Source organism: Triplophysa dalaica, chromosome 8, assembly GCF_015846415.1.
Source record: "Triplophysa dalaica isolate WHDGS20190420 chromosome 8, ASM1584641v1, whole genome shotgun sequence".
Taxonomy (NCBI): Eukaryota; Metazoa; Chordata; class Actinopteri; order Cypriniformes; family Nemacheilidae; genus Triplophysa; species Triplophysa dalaica.
The window spans coordinates 10124862-10139340 of NC_079549.1; the positions used below are offsets into that span (position 1 = coordinate 10124862).

At 39.1% G+C, this 14479-nt stretch overlaps 1 protein-coding gene across 1 annotated transcript in view; it reads right to left on the bottom strand.

The window, feature by feature from the left end:
* Window positions 1-5620: 5620 nt before the first annotated feature.
* igsf3 (immunoglobulin superfamily, member 3) overlaps window positions 5621-14479 on the bottom strand; it is a 125071-nt gene continuing 116212 nt past the window's right edge. The window contains 3 exon segments of the mRNA XM_056755113.1: window positions 5621-8825; window positions 9980-10402; window positions 12548-12958. Coding sequence (XP_056611091.1) covers window positions 8575-8825; window positions 9980-10402; window positions 12548-12958 — 1085 coding nt within the window. The 3' untranslated portion in view covers window positions 5621-8574.

The window sequence follows — 14479 nt, forward strand, 5'->3', positions numbered from 1 at the left end:
TGGACTGCTATTATTATGGCGTATTTACCAGGCGCAAAAATATGAGCAAGCTCAACTCAACTGGTAAGTTGAAGACTAAGGTTTTTAATGTACTTACATTATGGTAAAGGTGATTTCACAGTCTTTTTTTCAGTCTTTCAGTTTTTTTCAGTTTTTCAGTCGATTTTTTTTCCTGGTTCTTGACGGACAAACCAATTTGGCAGATGTCCTTATATACATATATGTCTTATTGCCACTATTGGGCAAAATGGTCTGATCCTTAATTACTACAATTAGCCTGAATAATTTGTAAGCTAGATTTATGCCTATTTTTTCACATCTTCGTGGCACACCACAATGATTTCCGTCATCTCATGTGTTAATAATTTTTTAGTGTAACAATTTATGATTTGCAAAAATAACTGTTGCATCTGTGTAGATTACATGAGCAAAGTGTATGCGCGTTGTGCACGCTATACATTATGGTCAAGCATGCGCCCTTAAAATAGCATAATGAACAACGCGCAACGCGCCACTGACTTTAGACTAGGTTTTTTCTGGTCAGTGGCGCAATTGTTTAATGGAACAGCAAAATAGCACCAGGGATTGTTTGCGCCGGAACACGCCTCCTTTTTTGCGCTGAACCGCCCAGGGAGCGCAAGTTCTTTCACTAGTTTAGCGACGTGCTTCTGTGGAGGGAAAAGCGCGCTCTGCGCGGGTGCAAAATAGGAATGACACATGCGTCGGTGTACAAAGTCAATTGCGCTGGGTGCAAGATAGGGCCCGAAGTGTTCTAGAACAGAGCTCATTTAAACTATGCTGAGTCACTATAGAAAACTACACATTAAGGGTTCATCTATTAGGAATGGCTTTAGATTGTGGTGAGAGCTGGGTATTAAACAAGCTAGCACAACAGAGAACTTAAAGGCAGCAATAGCCTGAGTTTTCGATCATGTTTTATTTGAGGCATGTTTACATATCCGAGAACCTGGTCAAAATTTACCTCAGTGGTCTGATGATGTATTTTATGAGTGAATTCAATCAAATGTTGGTCTTTCAATCCTACGGTCCCTGTTGAAAAAAACAGCATATGCTGGTTTGGAATGTTGATGCTGGTTTCCTGGTTTAAGCTAGTCACATGCTAGTATAAGCTGGTAATGTGCTGGTTTAAGATGGTAATGTGCTGGTGTAAGCTGGTAATGTGCTGGTTCAAGCTGGTAATGTGCTAGTATAAACTGGTAATGTGCTGGTTTAAGATGGTAATGTGCTGGTTTAAGATGGTCATGTGCTGGTGTAAACTGGTAATGTGCTGGTTTAAACTGGTAATGTGCTGGTTTAAGATGGTCATGTGCTGGTTTAAGATGGCCATGTGCTGGTGAAAGCTGGTAATGTGCTGGTTTAAGCTGGTAATGTGCTAGTATAAGATGGTAATGTGCTGGTTTAAACTGGTAATGTGCTGGTGTAGGTAATGTGCTGGTTTAAGATGGTAATGTGCTAGTATAAACTGGTTATGTGTTGGTTTAAGCTGGTAATGTGCTGGTTTAAGATGGTCATGTGCTGGTGTAAACTGGTAATGTGCTGGTTTAAGCTGGTAATGTGCTTGTTTAAGATGGTAATGTGCTGGTTTAAGCTGGTCATGTGCTGGTGTAAACTGGTAATGTGCTGGTTTAAGCTGGTAATGTGCTGGTTTAAACTGGTAATGTTCTGGTTTAAGATGGTCATGTGCTGGTTTAAACTGGCCATGTGCTGGTGTAAGCTGGTAATGTGCTGGTTTAAGATGGTAATGTGCTAGTATAAGATGGTAATGTGCTGGTTTAAACTAGTAATGAATTGTTTTTAATTAACATTTGTTTATAAATTGTTTCATTTGTAATATTTAATACCTATTATGTTATTCATAATTAGTTTGTATATTCTATTAAATAAAAACATATTGTTACTGTTATTATATTAGGCTATATAAGATAAGTTCACAACATTTACTCACAAATTTAAAGGCTGCTATTGGACCATTGAAGGAAAACGTAATATTATGCGGCGCATTACTTTGTAGAGATCTTGCGAACTACTAGCTACGTAAGAAGAAATAGTGCAAACGAATTACGTACAGAGTTAAGCCCATTTCATACTGCACGAGTGGGCTACGCGTAGGTAGAGCGTTAGCAGTGCGTGCCTATTGTCCTTTCACACAGAGGCGTAGCTTACGCAAGGGACGTGTCCCCCGCACTTTTCCTTGGACAGTTGTGTTCTCGACATGTTGAGGTTTTAATGGAGCAATGTATATAAATGCAGAATGATTTAAAATTCAAAAAGATAAGATAGTTTATACATGAGTATACGTTTCTATGGCACCCAGCTTGTCACGTCACAACAGGCACAGAGTGTAGCTTGTAGCTAGGACTTTAAGTTCACATTTAAGAAAGAAAATAAAAATGGCTGGTGCAACCCTACCCTGGTCCTTTGCTGGTTTAAGATGGTCAAACAAGCATGAAAATATAACCCAGCATATGATGTTTTTTTCAATAGTGTTGCTTCTTACCTTTGGATTGTGATCTACTCGATGGGTGAACTTCATAACGGACAGTTTTGCTTAAATGAGGGCTCAGCTGACTATGATATTGTAATATGAAGTGTATAGTCAATAGATAATTGAATCTTGCATCATAAAAGAAAGAAGCAACAGTATAATTGTTGTAGATAATTGTCTGTGAGTTTCGAGAAGAATGGTTCATTACAGATTGTTTAATAAAAAATGTTTCTGATGTCTATTGAGGTGAGGCATGGGTGTTACAATCTATAGGGGTGTTACGCACACCAAAAGGTATTTTTGAGGTACAAAAATGTCAAATTAAAGAAACAGATTGCCAAACATGTCAGGTTTGAGATTAACATGAGAAAAATTTACATTTTATTATACTGTAATGTCTGGCCCCCCAGCTGCTTGAATATGCCCACATCGCCAAACTGAAGATAAAATAATAAACAGTGCTTGGAAAATGCATGTGAACGCATTGGATTTACCTAAAGTATACGAATTGTATTTCATTAGTAAAGCATGTCGACGAAAACCACAAAGAAAAGCCTTCAGTCCAGAAATATATTATTGGTGCATGTTCGAGGTTTGAAAAACAATACCAAGTTTTTGTGGAGTTGTGAAAAAAATTGTTTGGAAGACACGTTTAGAATTAGAGATAAAAACAGAACACTAACTGCCTTGTGTTTTAGGGCTACTATGTTATTACTGATAAAAAGTGAATCATCACAACTTTCATATTATCAGGACATTTTCCTGAAGGTCAATCTGGTTCAGCAATAAAACAGAAAAAGCAGTAAATCAATAAGGGAAGGGCTTTAACAGAAAAAAAAACCTTCTGGAAAGGCCCAGTCAGAGTCTTGACCTCAACCTTACTGAAATGCTTCTGGTCTGACCTAAAGAAAGACATTTAAACCAGAGCTCCAAAGAATATTGCTGAACTAAAAGAGCAAAATTCCTCCTGTCTATTGTCCAGGTCTGTTGAAAGAGGCTCAACCAATTAAATCCAATCCACGCTGTTTTGTAAATGCTTACACAATGTGTTCAAAATAAACATAAAATTAACAATAATTTCTGTTTAAATCTATATTTATAGGGCTGGGTGCACAGTACAGTGCAATAGATGATTGTTGCTTGTCAGACTGACATAATCACAGCGTTCATGCTAAATTGGTAGATGTAGGCCTATGCTTTCAATTTACAATGAGTAATTTTGGATGAAAGTATCTACCAAATTAAAACAATAAAGGTATTCATTTTAGTGAGATCTTCCCAGCAACATACGTCTTTTTATCTTCTTTTCCGCTATTTCCCTCACAACTTTCTTCCAATGCATTTGTCCCTATTTTTTGTCTGAAAAATAGCATTAGGACCATAACCCCTGCTGCAGATGTTATTGAACACTTCCATGTTCACCACAGAGACACGGTGATGATTTCTGCTCTCCAACACTTTTGTGTTATTTTACAAACACTACAGAGGCACACACCTGTGGCACGGGTTTGCTTCCATCAGATAGTAATTCCTTTTCCATTCAGCGCATTCATAGGCCCATGACAAAGCACAGCCAGTCGTGTCAGCAAATTGATTCCGCAGCATTCAGACAGGTAATGTAATGAAGGAGAGCAGGGAGACTGAATTTACAAATTCTGAGTTTCTCCCGCCGGCCAAGCAATGAGAAACACAATCCCCCATACAGCACGGAGGGAGAGAATTATTAATATTCATGAGCAGAATGGAGTTTTAAAGTCAGGATGAGTTATGATATGTGTGATGGGATTTGGTCCTGGCCTCTGGTGGTCACGCCATGCTGTGTAAGCAGGTAGGACAGTCGCAGGAGACAGCACCATTTATCCCGTCTGACAAGCAGACATCGGGTCAAGAGAACCTTTCTCACGAGTGCAAATTAAGACAAGAAAACGGCTGTTGTAAACAATGATGTAAATACAATTGTAAGATGAACTGATAACATGTTTGAGTGTGTAATAACACATACTGGACCATCACACTTAGGAAAACAAAGCAAAAAGACATGTCCTCTTCGATTATAATTCAGACAGCCAGATGCAGACCCCTTTGTCCACTATTTCATGCGAGCAGCTGGAGGGGACTTCAGCTCCAAAGTGAGGTTTCCCCACTGCTAGGAAAGGTTAACAAGACCTGGCCCACTATAATAACACAATCTGCAGCCTCCCATCTCATCCCCTCGCAAGCCAAACTGTCTGACTTATCCTGACCAGATAAGACACTGGAAAATGAATATGTCAGACACCATTGTTACCTTTAAAACAGCGTCTTTAGAAATGTATTTTTTCAAAGAATTTAGTGCTTTGGAGGTCAAGGACAGAGGGGATTTGCAAAATGTACTGATGTTATTTCAGATGCACTCGAGAAACGTGAAGAAACTGTAAATGTATTCATTTTCAGTTTTTGTTTATCTGGTGGATATTCCAATCATATCTGTCAAATCAGTGTGTTACAGTGATAGTTCACCCAAAAATGAAAATTCTGTCATCATTTACTCACCCTCCTTTCATTACAAACCTGTTTGACTTACATTCTTCCACAGAACACAAAAGAAGATATTTCGAAGAATGCTGTTAACTAGTTACCATTGACTTGCATTGGTTTTGTGTCTATACAATAGAAGTGAGTGGGTCTTTGGTCTTTGTTTGGTTACCAGGATTCTTCAAAAGAAGAAAGAAAGAAAATCATACAGGTTTGAAATGACAAGAGGGCAAGTAAATGATGATAGAATTTTCCTTTTTGGGTGAATTAAACACTTTGCTCGATAGACAATTTTGCCAGAAATAAACAAAACTGGTTTAGAAGCACTTGTTTCAGTTTTTCTTTCACATATCTAATCACGTCTTCAAGATGTTTGTTTAACATTTCGATTCCGTTCTAAATGTTTCGTCGGTTGTTTTTTGTTCCAACACTGTTTAGTTAAAAAACAACCATAGTTGTTTTTGTCTTGCAAAATGGTTAGCTTGCTGGGTTATTATGATGTAATGACACAAATTCATAGTCTTATTTTAAAGCACTGTAACCATTCAAAAGAAACATGGAACATGAAGTACCTAAACATACCAAAAACACAATCTAAAGCGCTGTGCACCGAATGTTTTATTGCAATCAACTAACAATAGCAAAGTGTCTTTCAGAATAGCCATTGCTACAATTGAATAAAGTATATGTGAAGGATTAAAAAACACAAAAGTACAACAAAAGCACAACAAGCATATAAAAATCGATGGCAATTATTTTTAAGATTCAGTGCACTATTTTGGTTATTTAAATATTTAAAAAAGAACATAAAAATCACCACTTGAAAAAGCAGCACTGGCTGAACCGAACACAAATCAACACAATGTTTTTTCATTAGTTTTTCCTGCAGCTACACAGCCAAAACATGCAGCCCTCGAAATGCATTGACAACATTGTGAGAACATTATGATTCAGCTGGGCGTGTTGAACTACAAAAACACTATTTAAAGTTCTGAATAATTCTGTACAGATTGAACTGCAATATTACACTGTCAGACTCAATACAATACCACCCATCTCCCACTTGGGAAAAGCCAACCCAGAACCATTTCTCACAGTACCAATTTACAGAACCTGAACGTATAGGTCACACAACTAAAACTATTTACTGTATTACATTAGCAGGTATATTCATTTATTGGATTAAACATCTTGCTTGTTTTAATAGATGTTCACGTACCTACAATACATTTTGTTAAACTGACAATATATTATGAACAACCAGACCGGTTTGGTGGCATTATAACTAAATAATGGTTTAAATCATATTGTTGGATCAGCATGGCCTTCCACAAGGAGAATGGAGAGGGTGGGATTCATCTGACATGTCAAAAATGTCACAACTCTCAGTTTCAAACATGAAAATGTCCCCTTACTCATCATGCACTGTACAGTTTGACAAAACTGAGTAGAGATAAAGAGAGCTAGATTATCAACGTATCATCTGTATGAAGATTTTTCAATCATCCTGATTCACAGTCGGATTATTTCCCATCATCCGGTGACTGCACAGTAAATCTTGGTTCTGCAAAATATGGAGATTTATAAAGTTCACAGATTCGATCTAGTTGTTTTATGGTTCAATAAATAAGACAATCACAATGTTCAAGTGGATCTACATTTCATTTACAGAAAAGCTGCGAGAGGTTTCAAATACAGTCAAGATGCGCGTAACACACACTTGTCGCATTGTCAACGTGTGAACAAATTCTTAAGCATGTTGCCTAAAAGTGAGACGACCATTTTGGTTACATGTCACTGCTACTAGACAACATATTATGTTTGGTAGTCCTTGACATGCTTGAAATAAAAGGAAAATTAAGATACAATCCATTCACACTTGAGCTAATGAACAAATGCTTTCAGTACAGATGTTGGCGAGAACCTTTTCAATTGAAGCGCGCGTGGATTGTAGTGAAGTATAATAATATTTGTTGCAGAAATGAGTTGGCAGTGTCTTTCCAATGTCCTCATGGAAACAAACAACATGGAAACAAACAATAATTTCGATCATACATTAACCTTCAGAAATATACAGCACACATTTATCTCAGAACAATTTTGTGTTTTCAAGTTATGGAATGGCGCATGAAGTTCACACGACTGTTTCACTTCTTTCAGTGGCAGTAGTTTGGGCACCATGTTTCAAACACAAACCCATAGAGAAGAGCAACACCACGTGATGTAACTTACAATATATAACAAAATGTCTAATCACCTTCGTAAATCAACATTTACATTAGTAGGAGCTTAGAATTCATATACACAGAACGTCTCTAAGCTAACAAGATTTGATTTTCTCTCAGATCATTTACAGGGCATGAATAATGATGAAAAGACCTTGGCACTAAAGACGTCCCTGGAGTCAGTATTGTTCTGACTGTCCTTAAAGCCTTCCTCAAGATATTCCAAAATTCCAGAGAGGAGAGAAAAACCCTTCATGCTCGACAGATCTTTTCACGTCAGCTTCCTTTTGTTTCCATTTAGCACAAAAGGGTCATGTTTTGTATATTTACAACACAAACTTCGCTCTGAAGGGTGTTTAGGGGATAAATTGATTTTCTTCACCATTGTGATTGACAAAATTTACCAATTTGTAGAAACATCTAAACACCAGTGATGTGGAAACATGTTAGCATCTCACTGTCTTTTCCAACTGGATGACATCAGACGGTTTGCGTTACTGGATATATTGGACTGCCACGATAGGTTGTTTCTACACAAGCCTCATTTTAACACCGTGGCTTTAAATCTGATTTTCAATGTGTGGCTTTTGAAGTTTAATTTGTCTTTGGCAGTGAGGATGAGCTGGGGTTACATTTATATCCTGGAGTCAGTGGGCAATGAGCGCTCTCTATCGTCTGTATATATCCGTTGAAACGAGGCAGTTCTGAGATCAGTTCCGTGGCACACAAGCACACACACAAAATCATAGAATATACATCCGTAGTCACCCTTCCAAATCTTTTTCGTCCTTCATCCGTATACCGCTTTTTAAAACTTTCATGGTCCAGCAAAAATCTCATGACCTTCCAGAACCGAAAATCAGCACTGTCATGACAAAACAACAAATAATATGATGTGGTTTGCACCAGACTTTATACACAGGAGAAAAAGCAAAAATATAACTCCGCGCTTTCTCATACTGGAGAGGGAATAGAGGCGAGGACGTTGGCATCTGTCACGTGCCACACCGGTAAAATACATCACGGCCCACAGACACTGTACCTCAAAGAAATAAACGTTCTCACACACGAGTATGAATGATAAGTACAAATCATATTTAAAAAAAGAAAGCAATCGAAATGTCTAGGCATCACCACCAGCAGCCACTGTAGCCATGGCAACTTCAACAGAGGAAGGTCTTTAGTCAGTCATATGGACGGATTGACAGGTCAGGCTAGAAGCCCAGATTACTTCTAGTGGCCTCATCGTGGACGAGGAGAAGAAAAAGAGAGAGAAATAGTGTAGATGAGCGAGTCTCTAAGTGAGACGGTGTCACGTCCATGTCACTGTTACTCCACAGAACCAGGGTGAAGGCTGAGAGCAGGGGGGTCCAGACAGGTGGGGGAATAGCTGAGGTGGGGCTCTTTGATCCACAGGAGGGGAGCACCGTTCTTGCCTTCCTGATTCTTACTGTAGCTGCGGCTCTTGTAACGCATCAGCAGGACGGCGATGAGGAGGATGCCGAAGATCGGGAAAGGGTAGAAGAAGACGAAGTAGAACAGCGAGTCGTTGGAACACACCACAGACTGTACAGTAGACACTGCGGGGGAAAGAGGTGGAATGGAGAATGTCAGTCAGATAAAAGAGCAGCTGAATTAAATGTATACTAGTTACTGAATATTGCAAATAGTACACTATCTAATGCATACTATTAACTAAAAATAGTATAAAACAGTAGTAATTTTGCAATGACGAATGTTTATTACAGTACTACGCTTTACTATTATCAACTAGAGGTAAAATAATACATCAATGTATTTTATGTCGCAATACAAATAAAAACTACGCACTGTATTTAAGAGATTTGCCGATTGGTTTATGCTTTGATGCCTATTTAAAGGAACAGTTCACCCCAAAATTTGAATTCATAAATTAATTTACTCACCCGCAGGTTGTTCCAAATATGTATACATTTCTTTGTTCTGATAAACACGGAGAAAGATACATGGAAGAATGCTTGTAACCAAACAGTTCTTGGCCACCATTGAGTATATTTCCCAAATGGGTGAGTAAACGATGACAGAATTTGATTTTTTGGGTGAACTGTCCCTTTACTGGTTGAGCTGCCAACGTACGACCTATGTCAACATGTGTTTTAATGTTTTTAATGTTTTCATCTCGTGCCTCCTTTACAATGGTTTAACTTTGTAATTCCTTTAATATAATATTTTTTTAATTTTATTTTTTAAATGACAAATTTGTTTAATTTTTATTTAAATACACAAATTCAATTAAACATTAAATGTTGTTGTATAAAGACTGAATTCTTTAAAATATTAAAAAAGTTTAAAAAAATGTGTTAATGTTTTGGAAACAAATACATTTTTGTTTTAATTTGATCCAAATATAGTATACATATATACAGTGTGTATACATGCCATATAATACAATATTAGAGGCAGTACACTAGTCTGAATACAGCACAGGGATTTGTTCTAACCAACCAGGACTGCGATGTGCATCATACTTGTTGTTTCCATTCATTTCAAATCGTATTGGTCCTGTGCCAAAGAAGTATTTCTTAAACATAACACATTCTAATGGAAGTGATTCTGTTCCTTCACGCATCATTAAACAGTCAGTACAGACAGAAAAAATACTTATTGCTCTTTTGTAAAAGCAATACTCTGAAAATAATACACCAGATGTCCTTTATGTTCAAGTGGTTTGTGCTTGTAAAAAGCGAAACCTCACCCTGCTCCAGAACGTTAACAATGGTGACCCCGGAGTTGTTGGTGGCCAGGCGGTACCAAGCATTGCGTGGATTCAGCAACCACTCCTCTACGTGGCAATAATAATAGCCCACGTCTCTGAGCCGAGCTTTCTGGATGGTCAGACTGTAGAGATCGGAGGCGGTGCGCTCAAACTGCAGGCGAGAGTTCGGACCAGGCTTCTCGGTGGGGCTGCAGTTGCCGTTACCGAACACGGCATCGTGACCGATGGAGAAGGCGCACTGCTGCTCATCCTCCTCCTCCTGTCCCAGACGGTACATGTACCAGGACACGGAGAAACGGGAATCTGTAGAAGACTGAGAGAGGATCCTGCAGCCCAGGCGGATTGATCCGTCTGCAGCAATAGTGATGTTGGATTCTTCTTCTCCAACTTGTAAATTTACCACTGCAAACAAAAGACAGATTTAAAAATCATTGTCGCATCCTACTGTCTGTTGTCTCATTTTTAACCCATGTGTGTAGGATTTAAAAAAGAACCAATGAGTACTTTGATTTGTCCCATTCAGGAACTGTATCAAAAGTAAAAAAGTCACCATAGGAATAAAATCTGTTTCTGTGTTAACTAAAGGATCAGAGGTTGAAAATGGATTTTCATATTCTAAAATCTCTAATTTCTGCAGGGCGTCACACATTGTGGAACTAGCTATTCGGTATGTCACGCTTAAATGAAGGTGGGGATCATCACATTTTGCATGAGAATTCGCAGGGCCCGAGCTGTGATCGGGCTAAAAATAAGACTTTAAGGAGCTCCTCTTATCTTCCGCTCATGTGAAAAGCAGTGTAATTTCACTTTGAAGATGGCAGATTAGGAGGTGGTGAACTTCTCATCTACAATCTTTTTGTGAATACATATATGTGCATGCTATTTCAGGGAACGACTCTTCAGGAAGGTGATACGATGCTTTTTCACATCCCCGGGGAAATTAAAATTGGAGAGTTTTCAAGCACATCTATATGAGATTTCTCTCAAAGGCAGATCTAGTTAGGCAACGCTAAAATGACGATTAAATGCACTACACTAGAGAAAATGAATTACACAGTTAAGAACCCATAAGATTTTTACAAAAAAGTAGCTTATATCATCACCTGGTCAGTTTGTGTCCTGATTTGCATTATTTATAATAATTGTATAATTTCTTTTCTCGTTCAGTTATCTCACCAGCTAAAATCAACCAACACTATTTTCTGTGCCAAAACTCTCTTTCGTGACCTTCTTTAACTTGGTGGAGCAGATGTCTTGACCACCTGTGCATCTGAAGTTACTTGCTTAATGGCCCAGAGGACAAACTACAGATTGAAATGTGTCTGAGTAACAGCGGCAAGCCGATGACCCATGTGTTGGGCAATAATACTGATGAGGGTGTCAAGTTGGTTCTTTTTTATAAGGATGTGGAGGAGGAATAAGACCCCCGTTCTTCAGCTTTGATACACCAGGCTTGTTTGTGATGCCAAACGCCCTGAATGTAGATGAGAGTAGGCGTCTGAAGTCAGTGGAGGAGTAAAGAAAACAATTCTCACTTCTCGTAATTGAATAGAAAGCTACGCAGGATAAAGCAAATGCTTCACTTGCATTCATAGATTCTCTGGAAGCAAATGTTTTGAAATCAAACTGCTTGAATTTTAAAAGGAAAGTTCACCCAAAAAAAATTGTATTCACCCTTATGTCATTCAAAATCTGTGTATGACTCTTTCTTTAGTGTAACTCAAAAGAAGATATTCCATACAATGGAAGTCAATGGGGGCCAATGTTGTTTGGTTACAGGTTTGGACATGAGGGTGAATAAATGATGAAAATTTTTGGATGATGCATATGTAAGCCAGTGTACCTACACATTTTTTACTATCTATCTTCAAGTAAATATGAGCGCATTTTTTAAATTTGAGTAAATTATTATACACAAAGGGGAAGAAGTAAGTCTTTGTGAAAAGACGGACACTAATCGACCTTCGGGTGTGGCACGGAGGACAAGAAACGGATTAATAGTTGGGGGAGTTTACAGAAGGGGTCTTCACGGGGGGCTGCGCGGGGTGAAGAACGGAACAGCAGCTGTGTGGTGCTCAGATGGGCTTCATGCATAAGGCCTCTGGGATCTGGCTCCTATCAGCTGGGATCGTGACTGCTACTACTGTAGTTTTCGGATTCACCCTCACCGCCCGCATTGTGGGCAAAGTGTGAGTGATAATGTCGGGACGCATGTGGGAGGGCTCACCCGGGGGGCCAACACCCTACAGACTGCCTTTGGAGTTGTCACATGTATGAAGGCTCTGTCTCGTTTTATCTCTTTCTTTTATATGCTGATGAATGATTCAGCTTGGGTAGCCATGAGGCTCAGGATGGCTGAGGTCCACAGTGGTCTCAGGGGGAGAATGTTTTCATGCTGCTTTTTCCCCCAGGCAGATGGCCTGATATGCCCATGGGACTGTGACACACACCTACATCTGAATCTCAATGGTTGCAATATCTTCTATAGGAATACATGCCAACTCTGTTAGTTGGGTGCCAATATACATATTACAACTTCCTTCTTACCTGGCTGTCTCACCGCCACATGAGTAAAGCCAGAGGTGTCTTGTGCCAGGCGGTACCAGGCACCATCGGGGTCCATGAGCCACTCTTCCACAAGGCAATAGTACGTTCCAGAATCACTGGTCTCGGCGCGGTGCAAGGTCAGGCCGTACAACCGAGGAGAGAGCCTTTCCGACTGCACACGGCTGCGCAGACGCTCCTCCTCTGCATATGCTCCGTACTCAAACGCTCCAGTGTGCTCGATCTTTAACAGCAGCTCGTCGGGTTCTCCAGGCTCGGCTTTCCGGGCGTACCACAGCACGGCATGCCGGGACTCAGGGCTGGTTTCAGAGGTGATGGAACAGTTGACGCGCACCCGGCTGTCCTCCAGAAACTGCAAGCTTTGGTTGGACTTGTGCACACGTAGTTTACTCACTATAGGAAAAACAAAAGAAGGGCATTAGTTTGGATAATTATTTTAAAGGAATAGTTCACCAAAATGTTTTATCATTTAAAAATCCTCATGTCATTCAAAACCTGCGTGATTTTCTTTCTTCTGCAGAACACAAAAGAAGGTATTAAGAAGAACATTGGTCCCCATTGACTGCCATTGTACGGACACAAAACCACAGCAACATTATTTATTAAAATATCTTCTCTTGTGTTCGGCATAAAAAAAAGTTATATACAGGTGGTGAAGAACATAATAAATGATGACAGAATAAATGATGACAGATTTTTATTCATTTACTCCTTTCCCTTCAACAGTTTAGGCCTTTTTGCACCAAACCAAAACAAACAGTGAAATGACTTGCATCTGAAGTCAAAAACAAATATTCATCAGGCTAAATAAACACAATTTACCCATGTACAACAAACCGGTTCAAAGGAAACATGGATTTAGGTCTGTACTACAAAGCTTTCATGATTCCATTCATGAATTCCTATTCACAACAAACATTTGGCCTTGATGTGAACAGGCCTTTGATCATTATGGATATGCGTTGTTGCTGAGGGTATGCTGGTAAGGGTTATGCCAGACCGAGACAGAAATAAGACGTAAGAAATACACTCTTAGGAGCGCAGGGCTGCCGGGATCCGTCACATTCTTATTGAATTACCTACAGGTGCATCAGGTGTGACCACCATGGGCAAAGGCTGCCATTTCACACCATGTGTGGATTTATGAGCACCAGAGGAGCTTAAGAAAACACACTTTCACACCTTCACATACAAGTTTCACAAACTTACAAATGCACTAAATATGTGCAGAAAACACATGCACACAAGGACTTAAAAGCGAGGAGAGCAGATGTCCTACATGGGCGTTCCTGATATTTGGCATGGGACAGTTCAGGCACACTTTCAAACGCATGAAACATATGCTACTGCATCACTTCTGCCCTTGTCCCTCAACACACGCACACAAACAGACGCTCGACAACAGAACACAAAACTAGTGAGACTTCATTAGAACAGTTTGTTCTAAAACATATTTTATACCTAAAAAGGAATGAGCATCTGTTTAACTTCACATTCCATTTTTTTCTGCTTTAATGGCTCTTTGCTTAAAATCCAATTTCCACTGACAATTTGGCTCTAGTAATCCCCATTACGCATTTCTGCACTTCTAGCAAAGTCCTGTGATTCATCTCTAAACCTGGACCGTCTCCAGAATAACAGTGGCATGAACATTCTTATGTATCTAACTAGTCCAAAAACAATCCCTGCAGCAAAGCTCTTCAATTCAATTGTATGATCATGTCAAATCTTACTGTTTCACACACTATGTCTTTTCTTTTTGGTGTAAAAACGGAGCGGCATGTTGTTCAATTTTATAAGGACTTTAAACAAATTAAATGGGCTTTGTTCCATATTACTTCTAAGCAAAACCATAAAGATATAGTTTATGTTATATATACCAGATAAAGTGTTATATATATTAACTTACAAAAC